General features: G+C 54.9%; 6 protein-coding genes across 6 annotated transcripts; 4 read left to right on the top strand and 2 right to left on the bottom strand.

Moving 5' to 3' along the window:
• Positions 1 to 291: 291 nt before the first annotated feature.
• B0H18DRAFT_1117628 (uncharacterized protein) lies at positions 292 to 1,406 on the top strand (the record flags this gene model as incomplete). Its single annotated transcript, XM_048033621.1, has 3 exons — positions 292 to 465; positions 533 to 787; positions 840 to 1,406. 3 exons carry the CDS (start codon positions 292 to 294, stop codon positions 1,404 to 1,406), a joined length of 996 nt encoding a protein of 331 aa, XP_047895306.1.
• A 222-nt stretch (positions 1,407 to 1,628) lies between these two features.
• On the top strand, positions 1,629 to 2,767 carry B0H18DRAFT_1117627 (uncharacterized protein; the record flags this gene model as incomplete). The annotated part of the gene is made up of 3 exons (XM_048033620.1): positions 1,629 to 1,799; positions 1,860 to 2,117; positions 2,180 to 2,767. The coding sequence occupies 3 exons, from the start codon at positions 1,629 to 1,631 to the stop codon at positions 2,765 to 2,767; spliced, it is 1,017 nt and encodes a 338-aa protein (XP_047895305.1).
• A 356-nt stretch (positions 2,768 to 3,123) lies between these two features.
• On the top strand, positions 3,124 to 4,186 carry B0H18DRAFT_1117626 (uncharacterized protein; the record flags this gene model as incomplete). Its single annotated transcript, XM_048033619.1, has 4 exons — positions 3,124 to 3,297; positions 3,355 to 3,505; positions 3,580 to 3,608; positions 3,674 to 4,186. The coding sequence occupies 4 exons, from the start codon at positions 3,124 to 3,126 to the stop codon at positions 4,184 to 4,186; spliced, it is 867 nt and encodes a 288-aa protein (XP_047895304.1).
• Positions 4,187 to 5,135: 949 nt separating this feature from the next.
• Positions 5,136 to 8,224, bottom strand: B0H18DRAFT_953733 (uncharacterized protein; the record flags this gene model as incomplete). Its single annotated transcript, XM_048042209.1, has 13 exons — positions 5,136 to 5,807; positions 5,855 to 6,340; positions 6,399 to 6,723; positions 6,779 to 6,858; positions 6,914 to 7,023; positions 7,112 to 7,183; positions 7,244 to 7,338; positions 7,406 to 7,434; positions 7,612 to 7,703; positions 7,894 to 7,912; positions 7,962 to 8,036; positions 8,127 to 8,177; positions 8,222 to 8,224. The coding sequence occupies 13 exons, from the start codon at positions 8,222 to 8,224 to the stop codon at positions 5,136 to 5,138; spliced, it is 2,109 nt and encodes a 702-aa protein (XP_047895303.1).
• On the top strand, positions 8,202 to 9,479 carry B0H18DRAFT_874108 (uncharacterized protein; the record flags this gene model as incomplete). The annotated part of the gene is made up of 4 exons (XM_048040332.1): positions 8,202 to 8,410; positions 8,490 to 8,742; positions 8,934 to 9,089; positions 9,135 to 9,479. The coding sequence occupies 4 exons, from the start codon at positions 8,202 to 8,204 to the stop codon at positions 9,477 to 9,479; spliced, it is 963 nt and encodes a 320-aa protein (XP_047895302.1).
• A 4,312-nt stretch (positions 9,480 to 13,791) lies between these two features.
• On the bottom strand, positions 13,792 to 14,398 carry B0H18DRAFT_1117623 (uncharacterized protein; the record flags this gene model as incomplete). Its single annotated transcript, XM_048033618.1, has 2 exons — positions 13,792 to 14,016; positions 14,078 to 14,398. The coding sequence occupies 2 exons, from the start codon at positions 14,396 to 14,398 to the stop codon at positions 13,792 to 13,794; spliced, it is 546 nt and encodes a 181-aa protein (XP_047895301.1).
• Between the last annotated feature and the right edge of the window lie 552 nt (positions 14,399 to 14,950).

Below are 14,950 nucleotides of genomic sequence, written 5' to 3'. Positions count from 1 at the left end.
CTAAGGCTGACTTCGTTGCGAATTTCATACGGTTGTGATTACTTGTAGCGCGTAAAATTGTATTCTACTCATGTATCTCTCTACGTGTAACCGGAGAAATGCTTCGGTTTGCTATCTATGTACGCCAGCACGACTTGTAGAAGGGTCTCTGCTGTTGAGCGAGCCATGGAACCTGATCAGCCGCAGCGCGCGGCGGTGGGCGCTTATGATCATCTTCCGTCCAAACGTCTTGCGTCGACCTTCAGATCTGTCAAACCAACACCCATCTCCTTCCAATCTTCTTGCACCGCTATGTCTACCGCATCCCGCATCGACGACCGGCTCGTCAACATCATCGCTCAGACCGGACTACCTACTTTTGAAGACGCTTGCATGCATTCCCGATCTTGCAAGATATGTCGGGTGATCGACCATGTCACGGTTGTCTGCCTCGAGAGGGAGCGCTTTGGGTGGTTATTTGACTACGTGAGTGCTACGCCCGCAGTCTCATGATGTGCTACTGATGCTTGTCTCCAACGCGTTCGTCACTCAGTGTCCGATGTTCGACTTGACTGGGTGCCGCATGAAGCCCAGCAAAATCCAGGCGAGCGAGGAAGACCTAGGCTCAATGATGGAATACGCGTACAAGTTGGGTAGCCCTCCCAGGTTTGGCGGGTGGGTTCTTATGGGCGCGATCTACGACTTCTACGGCGTCATGTGTCCGCGGCCTCTGATAGATATGTGGCCGGAGAGTACCGCATCGGCGCAAGGGAGGACGGCGCTGGTTGAGGCAATGGTTTACGTTCAGGTACGTGGTAACCCTCACTGATGTTGGCGCGCTCACTGAACACCGTGTACAGAACGGCTATACGCCTGTCTCTGTTCCGCTCATCGGCGAGGTCAACGCGACGGGCTCGGAGATCGTGATACCGGGACCGTCTGAGCAACCGATGCTCGCTCAAATGTTCCCGAAGCTGAACGCATTCAAGCCACGGGAGTTCCCAACGTACGCTGAGATGCTCGAGCCACGAGTAACGACCTTCGACCGTTACAACGCGTCGACGCAGACGTTTGAGCCGTCGCGTCTGCACCAGACGTTTCCGATCCGCCTCCCCCTCCCCCTGGACAACATCCTCGTCCTCAAAGATTCGACGGTGCGGCTTACGCTGTATTCCCAGAACTACGCCACGGGGGAACAGCCCGTTCATCCGATGTGCTCGATGAAGTATAACTTCATCGAGCTGAATTGGATCTGGCCTGTAGGCCTGGGGAAGCGTCGCGAGATCATGGAGGCTAAATGGGCCGTGGTGACGAGAGAGGCTCCGATGGGCATAGGGGCAGAGCGGGCGCGAGTGGGGGAAGTGGGCTGTGTTGTGAGGACGGCGGCGGAAGGGAGGGAGGGCCGCTTCAGCATAGATAGAGCGTAGATTTGTGCGATGACGACTGGAAGTAGTGGACAGTTCTGAATGTATATTACGGTGTATTACTTGCTATTGATGCCAGGCTTCTCATATTTTACGATTTCTGAGGACCCATGAGCTTAACAATCTCCTATGAGTGGCCGGCGATATCGGCGCTTAAGGGTAGGCGTTCGCTCATAGGCCTTTACGCCACTCTCAGACATCTCTCAACTCAACCTCCATCACGCTATGTCCACCCCCATTCCTGTTGACCGAAACCTCATCGCCATACTCGGTGAGCATGGACCTGGATTCGAGTTAGCCTGTACACGGTCGCAAGACTGCAAGGTGTGCCCCGCCATTGACCACGTCACTGTGGTGTGCTTGGAGGAACAACACTTTGGCTTGCTCTTCGACTATGTGAGTACCAGTTCAAACTACTCATCAACACAACTTCCGTCTGACGTGATGATGTTTCAGTGCTTATTGTCCGACATCTCTCGTTGCCCCATGAAACCCAGTCGCGTCCAGTCGTCCGAAAAGGAGAGAGCTTTCATGCTCGAGCGCGCGAAGGCACTCAAAGGCGGTCCGAGGTTCGGAGGATGGGTATACATGGGGATGGTGCGCGAGTTCTGGAAGGAGAGCAACAGGGGAAAGCGTGCTTTGTCCCTGTTCTCCCCAAGCAGCGCGTGGGCGGAGGGGAGAACAGCGCTGGTGGAGGCCCTGATTTACGTTCATGTGCGTGTCATATTTCTTCTAATCTTCATGCACTACTTACAAACATGTGTGCGTGACAACAGGAGGATTATTTTCCGGTCTCTGTCCCTCTCTTAGGGGAGATCAACAGTACGAAGTCGGAAGTGACTATACGAGGGCCGTATCATCAACCCCTCCTCTTGCAGCTCCTCCCGGGTCTGAACCCGTTCAAAAGGCCACCGAAATCAGGCCGCCTTCCCATCCCCGTCCTCGACCCCTACGAACCGTCTCTGCAAACGTTCAAAGTGTCAAAAACAGAGGAGTCGTTCTGCATTCGTCTCCCCCTGCCTCTCACCAGCGTCCTGGTGCTGAAGCTCTCCAGCGTTGCGATGACGCTGTTGGTGATCAACTTCGCAGCTGGAGCAGAGGACATGCCGCCGCTGTGCTCGATGAAGCGCAACTTCATCGAGCTGGACTGGATCTGGCCAGTGGGACTTGCAAAACGTCGCGAATATCTGGAGGCAGAGTGGAGCGTGGTGCAGATGCCTGATCCCAAGGGTCTGGTGGCAGTGCGTCCTGGGCCTGGAGAGGCCGGGTGTCAGCTGCGACGGGTAGGCGAGGGCAAGGAGGTGCGCTGGGAGGAGCTCAATAAGAAGGGCTTGGATGCGGAGAACCCCATCATTATCGCCTGAGCGGGACAGGGACGTAGGAACAGGAGAGGTGCGATTCATGGGGTCAAAACTGTAATTCTGTAACGTCTTATTTCATTGATTGTATTTGAATACTCTACTACATGGTCTTCGTGGAAAGTGATACTATCATGAGATGGCAGCCCCTCAGAATTGCGAAATTGAACTAAAGCACCAACTCAGAGCGAAGTCAACGCTCTTCTGGGAGCCTGAGAAGTGGCCGGGCGCTATGTGTGGCTTGGGCGCTTGGAGGTGAGAACTTGCTTATAATCCATCACCTTTGATTGAGACGTGTTAACAACGCTCTCAGACCTCTTCCAACACGCCTCAACACTTCCTCACTGCAATTCCATCTCCCTATGCCTGCCTCGCCTATCACCGATGCCCGTCTTTTCAAGATCATGGGCAAATTCATGGAATATGGATTCGAGAGGGAGTGCAAGTTTGCGGCACCGTGCCCAATGGCCCCTAACACTTTCCATGTTACGGTGGTCTGCCTGGAGAAGCAGAACTTTGCGGAGTACTATGACTACGTGAGTGCTTCTGAACTGGTATCGTAGTGGCGTTGTGCTTAATGCTTCTCCATCCAGTGTCTTATGAACCGGTGCCCTATGCGGCTCAGCGCCAGTCAGATCAATCCAGACCGCGTCGCTGACATGTTGGGCCGCGCCGCAGCACTGCGCAGGCCTCCTGCCAAGTTTGGGGGATGGGTGTTCATGGGTGTTGTTCCCGAGTTCTACAGTGATGGCAGAGCGATCCGTCGTCTGCTGAATCCAAAGGCTAAGCCCGGGGGATGATGCACCCGCCGAAAGCAGTGTTGGTTGAGGGGCTGATGTTTGTATCGGTGCGTCTCAGATGTCTTTGAAAGCTCGCTCCGTTCCTGATAGACACGTTCGGCATATCGTACAGGACGGGTGTGACCCGGTTCCAGTACCCCTTATTGGGATTGTTGACCAGATGGGGATGGAGTTGGAGATTCCCGGACCGTATGAGCAGCCCGTCTTGTCGCAGGCATTTGAGCTGGTCAACAGGGAGACAGCATTCGACCTCTACGAACCCAAGATGCAGACATTCGTGCCTGACCACATCATCAAGGGGTTTCCCATCCGCCGGCAACTCCCTCTCCAGAGCGTCCCCGTTCTCAGGGAGTCCGAGGTCCAATTCACCCCATTCTGCCACTCCTATGCGATTGGAGACCAGAAGAGGGCCCCCATGTGCTCCATGATGCACGACTTCACGGGGATTGAATGGATCTGGCCGGTGCGCCTTCCGAAGCCCCGCAAGTACATCGAGGCGGCCTGGACTCCTGCGGCGACGCCGACATTGCGGGCAGTGCGGCCGCAAGTTGGAGAGGATGGATGCGTGGTCAAATGGGCAGGAACAGAGACCGTGACAGAGGAGGATGCTGCCGATGATGAATAGGCTGGGGAGCAGCTGTGGAACTTGGGAGGGAGGACCGCTTCAGCGTAGACAGAGCATAGATTTTTGAACGGTCAAAATTGACGATGACGACTTGAAGTAGTGGACCGTTCTGATTGTATATAACGGTGTATTACTTGCCATTGACGCATGAGATGTTCAATGCTTGAACTTGATTTGATAAATGATTGAACTTGGTTGGCCAAAGCGCTTTATAGTGCACCAGCAGCGGAAACATTTTAAACCTCAAACCAGATGGTAAAACCACTTATCATTGCTATACAGACAGCGAAAGCTGCTTCAAGAAGTTACAAAGGCTCGCAACAACTCTCGATCTGTTTCAATACATCGGAATGTGTCCCAACGGGTTGAAGGTTTTCCCAATCTGTTGGGCGCCCCAAGTGTTTTTCCTGATGTGCCAGTGGGGGCGTTGCTGGGGCAGCGGAGTGTGTGTAGCTGAACGACCTTCACGAACTTAAGTTAGCGGGATGATGCATGCCTGGCCTTGCAAGTGCACAGCCGCCGTCACGGGATTGCGTCCGCATCGCGCGTTTAGCTGTTGGGCGGCGTGGCTTATAAGGCTATGTATACTGAGCCAAACGCGTTGACTTAGCGTGGTGAGATCGACGTAAGTTGGTATACTAATCGGCCGAAATCGATCTCATTCTATGTAAGTTGGCGACAGAGGAACGTAGGGTGACTTGGGCCGCGGACACAGACTGCGAGACTCGGGACCTGACAGCTAATAGACAAAAAACAAACACTAGAAGTGAGAGCCACGGACAGAGCAATGGACAGAGCGATAGACACAGCGATAGACAGCGATAGACGATAGACAGCGATAGACACAGCGACAAGAACAGCGACACAACACACAACTCGTATCGTACAGTATAAGGACTACTCACGGTATCGTACACGGGCAATGATGAGATTATGTCTCACCGTCATGTCACCCTCCTCTCAGCCGTCCGCGAGATGCACTCGGCCCTCGAGATGCACCCTGCCCGCGAAGTGCACTCTGCTCGCGACTTTGCGCGCGGCTTTGCTCGCGACTCTGTTCGCGACTCTGCTCGCGACTCTGCTCGCGACTCTGCTCGCGACTCGGCCCGTCGCGAGCACGCTCGTTCGCTTGCTCATCTTCGGAGCCACCGCGACTCGAACGCTTGCGCTTCTTGACGTATTTCTCGAGGCTCATTAAGCCTGCGCGTGAGTCTTTGGTGGAATCGAGCTCCAGGGGAGTACCGCTGGTACTGCCTTGCAGAACGCTGACTTCTTGACCATGGACCGAAGTGTTGGCGCACAGGCGGTCCCCAGCCGTGCCCTCGCTACCGGCCAAGATCTCTTGTAAGACCTCGGGCACGAAGGTGTCGGCGTCTTCCCCCAAGGGATCCGTGTCAGGTTCGACCAGGTCGTCGAAGTACTTCAGCAATTGTTCGTGCATCGCTTGTCGCTCCTCCTCTCCTGGGGCTTGCTGGAGCGCACGCGCGAGGACTTCCTTGTTGTTCCCGTGCGACATGAGCTTCGCGAGAAGAACTAGCTTCTTCCTCGCCCCGATTCGTACCTTGTCCATCAATGCGTCGACCTGGCGTTGTTCCGTCTCGTTGTAGGTCGGTAGGATAGGCTAGAAAACGATCAGTGAGCTTAACGCTGCGTAGAATTAAAACTTACAATGGCGAAGCCTTTTGCCACCCAGACCCTCATGTCCCATTGCTGGGCGACGCCGTCCCGGAACGTCTGCAGCTCCTCAATGGGGATATAAAACCACCAAACGCGTACCGCCCCGAAGAATACTGCGTCTTTCTCCGCAAGCCATGGGCCGGCACCCGGGATCAACCCTGAGTTCTGCGTGGCCAATTGTTCGTATCGCTTGTGGTCGACATGTAGCTCGGAGAGGTGGTAAGCGTCCTGCGACGGAGCCTTCCATTTCGTTGTAGGGCCATGACCCGGCTGGATTTCTTCGATATTAAAGCAGGTGATCGCGACGAGTTGCGGCCGTTGCTTTTGATCGGCATCCTCGTCCGCACCCTCATCCTCGCCTTCGCGCTCATCCACATCCCCGCCGTCGCCGTCATCGCCCTCACTATCATTCCCGCCATCGTCTTGACCCCCATCCCCGCCGTTGTTTTTGATGAAACGCTCCACCACGGCCAGGAGCTACACAAGCAATGTCAGCAAATACAGTACATAACCTCGAATGCCCATTCTTACATACCTTTGACAGCGCTCCATCCTTTCCATTGCGATCGTAAAGGTCTTGAGACTTCGCGGTTTCATTGATCGACGTGACGAGCAGTTGACGCCCCACTTTGATTGTCTCCACCACATCCGCTACTTTCTTCCCACCTCCTTTGCCCCGCACGGACGCATACTCCGCATGGTCGATCAACATGGCGAGTGCTTTTGCAACCCAGTCCGGCGGAGCATACTTCTTGAACCACCCCCTGCTGATCATCGACCTAAGCAGCGCTACGAGACGGTCGTGGAGGTTTGTTGGCGACATGATAGTTAATATGTTTCCGTCTCTATCATACTCAAAGCTGAGTTCTCAAGTATTAGTACGGCTACATAAAGCTTGCGGAGAAGAATACTCACTCGAACCTATTGAGATCGTCGTGACTCTCCAGATATTCCTGCAAGTTCTTCCAGTCTTCCTCGGTGAAGTTTGCGGTGGTCTGAAAGCCGAAGATATTACTTATAGGTATAGCTAAGACGCTGACAGAGACTTACGATGTCGCCGATGTTGTCTGGAAGATCGAGGTGATGGTCTCCGAAAGCCTTCCGGATGACGAGGGGGTACGCCTCCTCGTTGTCAGTCCGAAGGGTTTGATCTGTCGTTGCTACAAATTAAGAGTGTTTTTTAACCTCTGCTATGCGGAACGATAGCAAACACTCGGGAACTGATTATGGGCGATGTAAGTAACTCACCTCCCTGTGCGGCGATGGGTTTCTTGGCGCTGTCTGCCCTCTGGCTCTCGTTGTCTTTGTAACTGGATCGAGCTGGTTGATTGACGTCTCAATGTCATCGAATTACGACTGAAATAATAATCAAAGGCTTACCTACAGGGCTTCCGCGCTGATAGTTCGAGTAGATGCGATCCCCCTTCGCTCTGCCTTTGATGCGAGGCTGGGGAGCACCAGTACTCGGTGAGCGACTGGTGGATCGAGTGGTTGAGCGCACTATAGAGGTAGGAGACATTACCGTTCGTGACAGTGCCTCACAGGGCAGGGACTATGAAGAACTCGAGAACCTGACACGGCACCAGTCTTAGTCAACGGCATGTGTAGTCAAGTGACGATGCCTAGGTGCACCGCCTACGTGTCCCATTCTCTGCCCCGGCCCACACCTTCCAAGCCACTCTTGGTAGTGTTTTCTCACTGCACGGACCTAAGGTGGGCTAATCGATCTCTCATAGGCCACCTCCCACCTCATGACGACGCTTCGCCAGCCCAAAGTCCCGACCCACCGCGTCCGTTAATCCGAGGTACGCGCGCCCCTGTGCCGACCCGGCACGCTGGCCTGTGGCGTGGGTTGTGCGCAACGCCGGAGGCAATGGCGTTGCACACGCCACACGCCGTTACTCGCAGGGGCAATGTTTCATCAAAGCGCGTACCGTAATGACGGATGATAAGTAAAAGTGATGAAGTCCGTACTTACCTCCGTACAAAACACGAAACGCGGGCTGTTGAGAGTGCCCAACTACGCGTACTCAGCCCAATGTATGTGACCTACGTCAAGTGAATGTAGTCAGCTGAAGAACAAGAAGGAAAAAGGTACGGTACGGATTTCAACTTGAGATGGATGTTGGAAGCGAAACGCAACGTCCAACGCGCTTATTTGGCGCGTCCAAATCTGCCAACGTAACGTAAGGACATGTGAAGTTGACATATTCAGGGACCTTGCTTTTTTGCGAGGATTTTCAACCCCTCCCTCGTCTCTTACCTCCAGTCCGCATTCCAGTGCGTGTTCATTTCTATGCTTGTACTTTGAGAACTAAAAGAAATATCCGGAATAGATATGGTGAGGAGAAAGCGCACCATTGAGGAGCTCCTCGGCGATACGTGCGGGGCCTGTCATGAGACGTTCCGGACGACCCAAGGCCTCTCAGCGCACCAGACCATGAGCAAAAAATGCGCTTGGTATAAAAAGGGTAAACTGAAAGAGATCTTCAAGGTCAAGGATCGCCAGGAAATATTAGATGATGGCGCAACATTTGAACACGCACGGTAAGTCCATAACATTGCCTCAGGAACTCCGTCAATTCAACAAGGTATATATATACTCACTCACTGAAATGTCGAGTAGAACGGACCAACATGATTCTACCGACGGTCCAAGTCATCCGCGGGAACAAGAAGAAATCCAGGACCTGGAAGACGAGGATGAAGACAGTGAACTTGCCTCACTATATGATTTCATCGAGGTCTGCACACCTCCCGAGCCGCCAGGCGATCCAGGAGGCGATGGCAACGGCGAGGACATGGCAGGGCCCTCAACTAGATCGACCAGCACCAGAAGAACCGCTCTGTCGCTTGATGACAATGAGGATGAGCGAGTGGTGGATGAGGATGAAGAAGCGGGGAAAGTGACTCACGTCAACGCAGAAGTGCGAAGGAAGTGGCTTGAGCATAGAGAGGGAGGATCCTCAGGTACGTCGTAGTGTTGTTCCTGGCAGTGGGCACAGTTCTAACCGTAATTACAGCTGGTGGAGTATTTGCTGAGCGTGCAGAGCACAGGCGCGTTGGCGAGGATGCAGAAGAAGACCCAGACCGTGAACGCACTGCTGAACAGTCGGAGAACCCTTGGAAGCCATTCGAGTCCGAGATGGATTGGCGATTTGCGTCGTGGGCAATACAAGAAGGCCTGACCCTCGGTTCCATTGATAGAGCGTTGGAAATCCCCGGTGTGAGTGCCTTCAGTATCTTAGTAATATCTGCTGACACACCTCAGTTGCAAGAGAAACTCGGGTTGTCGTATCATAACAGCCGAGCTCTTCTCCAGCGTGTCGACTCACTTCCTGAGAGAGCGGAATGGAAGGAGCAGATCCTCTCGTTCAAGGACCGTCCGAAGGAGAGGCATCTTCTCCAGTTCCGGGATATCATACAAGCAATACGTACCTTGCTAGGCAACCCGGAACACGCTGATCAAATCGTGTACCGACCGCGGCGGATTTTCTCAGATGCATCCAGGAAGCACCGGCTCTACAACGAGATGTGGACCGGGCGTTGGTGGCACGCTGTGCAGGTGAGTACTGCCGCATCAGTAGAACGCATATATTTTCTGAATCAAGTGTAGAGTCTCTTACCTGCAGGCGCAGCTGTCGCGCCGGTCATTATAGCTACAGACAAAACACAGTTAACGCAGTTCTCCGGAAACAAGGCAGCATATCCGGTGTACATGACCCTCGGTAATATTCCTCGATCTCTGAGGCGCAAGCCATCGGAAAATGCCTGCATACTTATCGGATACCTATCAGTCGACAAAGTCGGCTCGGAGGGTATCACGCAGCGCAAGCAACGCGCGCTGGTGCAGCAACTGTTCCACGCCTCTGTTCGGGCGATCTTGGAGCCGCTTGTCCAGGCCGGAAAAGAAGGCATCGACGTGACCTCGGCCAACGGAGAGGTTCGACGAGTGCACCCAATTCTTGCCGCCTACGTCGCGGATTATCCGGAGCAATGCTTGGTAACTTGTGCCAAGTCCGGCACTTGCCCCAAGTGCCAGGTCCCGGAGCAGCTGCTTGAATCCGCAGCCGCAGGTACGCCCCGTACTTCCCTCTGGACCTTGGACGTGCTCCGCCTCGCCAGTGAGAAAACCCAGGGGCAGACAAGCTCGAACGCGTACACTCGAGCCTGTCAAGACCTTAACGTTTCCGGCTACGTCGTACGTCCCTTCTGGCGCGATCTACCGTATACCGACATACACTCCTGCATAACCCCTGATGTACTCCATCAGCTGTACCAGGGTGTTCTTAAACACATCATCGAATGGTGCACGGAACTCGTCGACGAGCGCGAGCTTGACCGGCACATCCGCTGCCTTCCGCCCGCATTCAGTACCCGCCACTTCAAGAACGGAATTTCCTCCCTGTCCCAGGTCTCGGGGACCGAGCGTAAGCACATGGCTCGCATACTGCTTGCCTGTCTGGTCGGCAAGATACCGAAGAAAGCAATCCTCGCTTTCAGGTCTATTCTAGACTTTATTTACCTCGCGCAATACACCACTCACGACGACACGACGCTCCAGTACATGGAAGACGCCCTCAAGACCTTCCACAGCAACAAGACCATTCTTGTCGATCTCGGAGTGCGCGATCATCTTAATATTCCGAAATTCCATTCATTACTTCACTACGTTGACGCAATCCGACTACTAGGCACTACGGATAACTACAACACGGAGGCGTTTGAACGCCTCCACATCGACTACGCGAAGAAAGGGTGGAGGGCATCAAACCATCGCGATGCGCGTCCGCAGATGGTGCGTTGGCTGGCACGACAGGAGAAGATGGTCGTGCTCAGCTCAACCATCCACCGCTGGCTCAGGAGTACTGGCCGCGAACGAAGAGATGATGTCTCCGTTCGTCATGCGGACGACGTAGACAATCCAGATCAAGACAGCGTATCAGGCTCACGTCATAACGGTCGAATTAAATTGGCGAAGCACCCCTCTGCACCCCTCCAGGCTCTCCCGACCATCGTCGACAAACACCATGCACCCGGCTTCATCGACACCCTCGCACAGTATATCTACACGCTGAAGAATGGACGACCTCTAGCCTCCTCACAGCTCAACAACGCCATCAACCATATGCCGTTCCAACGCCTCGATGTCTTCCATGGCTTCAAGTTTACGCCCGAACCCTTGACCGACGACACACAGGAGACCGACGCAGTGAAGGCAAGGCCCGCCATAGCTAAACAACCTGCGCGTTTCGATACTGTGGTTGTGCTGCAGGAGGACGACGCTGAAGCTACTGGGCTGCAAGGTACACATGCTCTCTACACATCTCATAGCGAATTAACGTAATTGCTCCGACTCTACAGGTACACGCATCGGACGCATCAAAGTCATATTCAAACTCCCTCAAAACATCAGGGATCCTCGAACCCTCAGGCCGCTACAAGCTCCATCCGAATGGGCTAGCCAGGGGCCACTCGCGTACGTAGAATGGTACTCTAAGTTACCTACGCAAGCCGATCCCATACATATGATGTATCCTATTCACAAACCTCCCCTTCGCGCCAATGGGCATCCCGTTGGCGGGATTATTCCTCTGTCGGTCATCCGTCAATCGTGTCAACTCGTTCCATGTCCCCCTGGATCTACACGTACTACCACGAATCGCGAGAGCTTACCGGACGACTGGGATACGTATACTGTACTGGATAAGGCTACTAAATTCTGGCTTAACAATTGGGCATCTAAGTACGCGTACCAGACGCTATGGTAGATTACTTACATTGAATAGTACTGAGCAACAGTTGTGACCGCCAATCTCACACAAGTGTCTGGTCTCTTAACAGCTCTCATTGAATGAACGGTCACAACGCAATACCAACGCTTCATGTTTCTTCAGAACGCATTTCCGTACTTCATACCACTTGAGAACCATCACCACCTTAAGTCGATCGCTGTCGGCATTCTCCGAAATGGGCGCTTCACACTTCGGTCCTCATCAACAACTGCGGACCACCTCTGCTACCTCGCTCACCTGCCTTCTCCCCTGCTTGCCCTCAGCCGCTCCTCTACAATCCTGCTCAACAGTCCACTTCCCCATCTACTGACTGGTGCCCTTTTTTGAAATCTTTTCTTATCGGCCGTCGACTTGTCGCCCTTCTAGCGGTACGACCCGCGGCATCGCTTTGCAGTTGATTAAAGTAAGTCCATCTCTGCATCGTTCGCAAATAGGCTCGCTGACTTCGCATTGAAGGGCCTGTGGTGGTGGGCGAAGGCCGACGAGCCTTGGCAATGCCTCGCCACCTGTATGCCAGAGCTCATCAATGCGCTGGATGCGCACGACCTGCTTGCGTACGAGTGCGCGCTGCCCGTGCATGGATTGATGCCCAGCAAGTAGATACAGCTCACGAAGGTGCGTTGCGCGCGCCGCAAGTAAGCTGGTAGGCGGGCGAGAAGGTGACGGGGCACACGGGCGACCGGGTGGGTGTGAACTTGAAGGCGAACGACCGGGCGCACAAACGGGCCAGTGAGCGGCAGGGCGAGCAGGTGAGTGAACGAGCAAACAGTTGAGCGGACGAGCTGATGAGACGACAAGCGGGCGAGTGGGCAGACCGGCAGACGGCCTTACAGCAGGGCACACCACACGCCGACCACGAGCGCGGTGGGTGAATGCCCAGTGCGCAGACACGGTCAGCGGACGAGGACGCACGCACGCACGCAGGCGGGGGACCGGGCGGGTCAGCGGGATTGCAAGCGGACGGGTGGGCCAGCGGAAGGGTGCGTAGGGTGCGCAGACCAGGAAGCTAAGAAAGCAGCGAGAGGTGCGAGCAGCCCACCTGACGAAATCACCGCACTCCTTCGCTCCGCCCTCCCATCGAGCATCTCCGCGATCCGTAGGCACCTCCTTGAGCAGATCAAAGCCGCAGCCGTCCAACGGTGGAAGGAGTCGCCCCGTTTCGAAGCCCTTGCACGCATAGACCCTGAAATGCCGTCGAAGAGGTTCAGTAAGCTCGTCGCACCCCTCCCTCGTCGACATGCCAGCCTCCTCATTCAGCTCCGAACCGGACACGCACCGCTCAACTACCACCTCCATCGCATCCGCCGATCCGACACAGCGCGCTGTCCCGCATGCCGAGCCCACCGAGAGACCGTCCGACACTTCTTCCTCGAGTGCACGGAATACGCTCCACAACGCGCATGGCTACGACGCAAAATCGGAAGCCGAGTACGATCTCTCAGGCACTTACTCTCGCAAGCCGACACCATCCGACCGCTTTTCCGCTATATACACGCCACCGGCCGTTTCGACCACACCTTCGGAGGACTTGACTTACCAAACACCGAGGACGATGAGTGACGACGATCTCCTATCCCACGCGCATCCTTAATACCCCACTGTAGCGATTTGCACACGGACACTATACATAGTAAATGGACTCTACAACACGAACTAATCGAACTACTGTACATATGCTATAACCCAATCCATCCCAACCGGCGAAGTCGCCTCTCCGTAGGTGTACCGAGCCAATGATTAGCTAGGCACCCTCGCATCAAACCCAAGTAGTATAGTACATGTATATAGTCCGAGTCTACATAGGGCTTCGCCCTCAAATGACGATAAACGGGATTACCAACCAACCAGGGTGCGTAGGCAAGGGGACGGCAGGAGAGAGGGCAGACAGCGGTGGACGAGCAGGTGGGTGAATTAGCAGAAGAGCGGGGGCAGGCGAGCAGGCAGGCGGGGACAGGGTGTGTCCACACGCCGACGGCGAGCACACAGGGCAAATGCCCTGCGTGCAAACGCAGCCGACGAACGGACAACTGTAGCAGTACTAGGTCGTGTATATGGATCATATACAAATTTTGGTCATGCATACATGTCTGGTCACCTAAGCACCTAAGTATGTTCGCACCCGCCGACCAGCGTTCATAACACTGTGGTCGAGGGCGAGGCCGAGCGTTCAGCGGGCTGGTTGCGCGATCGCTGTCGCCGTGTCTTCTGGCGCATCGCGTCCTTGCGTTGTTGTTTGTTCACGGTGGGGATCGTGGACTCTTTAAAAGTGGACCGTCTGCCGCGTTTGCCGAGGGTAGACCGCGAGGACGGAGAAGGGGGCTGGTGAGCGAGGGCCCCCTTGGGAGTATTGCCGATTTTCTGGTAGAGTATGACGATCGCTTGAATGGTGGTGTCCGTGATAGAGAAGCCACGCACTCACCTTAACAGCCAAACGCTTGCTGGTTCTAGTGCTCCGGGCGCCCGAAGAAGACGAACTGCCCGCCGCGGTCAACACGGCAAGCTCCGAGCTGTCTTCGTCATCCGAAGAGACGAGATCAATCACCACCGGTGCCCGTGTTTGCTTGATATGTGGCGGCGGTGAACGACCGGAATAGTCCTGCGTGTTGTGGAACCCGCAAAAGACCAGACCGTCTTCCTCGAGCATCGTCCGGTGGACCTCGCTCTTCTCTACGTCGACGCGCTGGAATCCGAGGTATTGGACCTCGTCATCGTCGGGTTGACGGCGGGTCTGGGCTGACATTCTTTGGGTGACAATTATAGATGAGAGGGATGTACAAGAAAGTTGAAGGGTTTGCGAACCAGATGCGAAGTTTGCGGGAGGTTGTTGTTCGTGCAGAACACCTACGTTGCGGCACTACTGCCAGTGGATGCAAAGGCGTTCAGATCTCGATCTTGATCGCAAGATCGCCCAGCGGAACACCAACCGACTCCGAACAAGCCGGAACTCGCAGTCACCCGCCGGTAACCCGCGTCGCCCGCTCAGAAATGAGCTGCGACTCAAATATACTAAAAACAAGTCGAGCGACGCGCTCGACGTGAGCAAGGACGCGCTCGACACGACCGGCGACGCGCTCGACACCAAAAGTGTTGAGCGTTGCAAGCCCGCGTCGTCGGCGGGCGCTCAGAGAGCTAGCGCCCAACGCTCTGCTCTCGACCGCCACCATCTCGCCGACGACCTCCCTCCGGGCACCCGTCTCGACCGCCAGAACGCGTATCAAGGCGCATGTTCTGTCCCAACGGGCAGGAACGCGCGCGTCCGCGTCTGGCCAGCTGAACTGCTGCTGGTTCAGTT

Source organism: Fomitopsis serialis, assembly GCF_022376445.1.
Source record: "Fomitopsis serialis strain Sig1Antser10 chromosome Unknown B0H18scaffold_21, whole genome shotgun sequence".
NCBI classification, from domain to species: Eukaryota; Fungi; Basidiomycota; class Agaricomycetes; order Polyporales; family Fomitopsidaceae; genus Fomitopsis; species Fomitopsis serialis.
The sequence above is the reverse complement of the archived record's forward strand: the minus strand, read 5'-3'. Positions and strand labels throughout refer to the sequence as shown.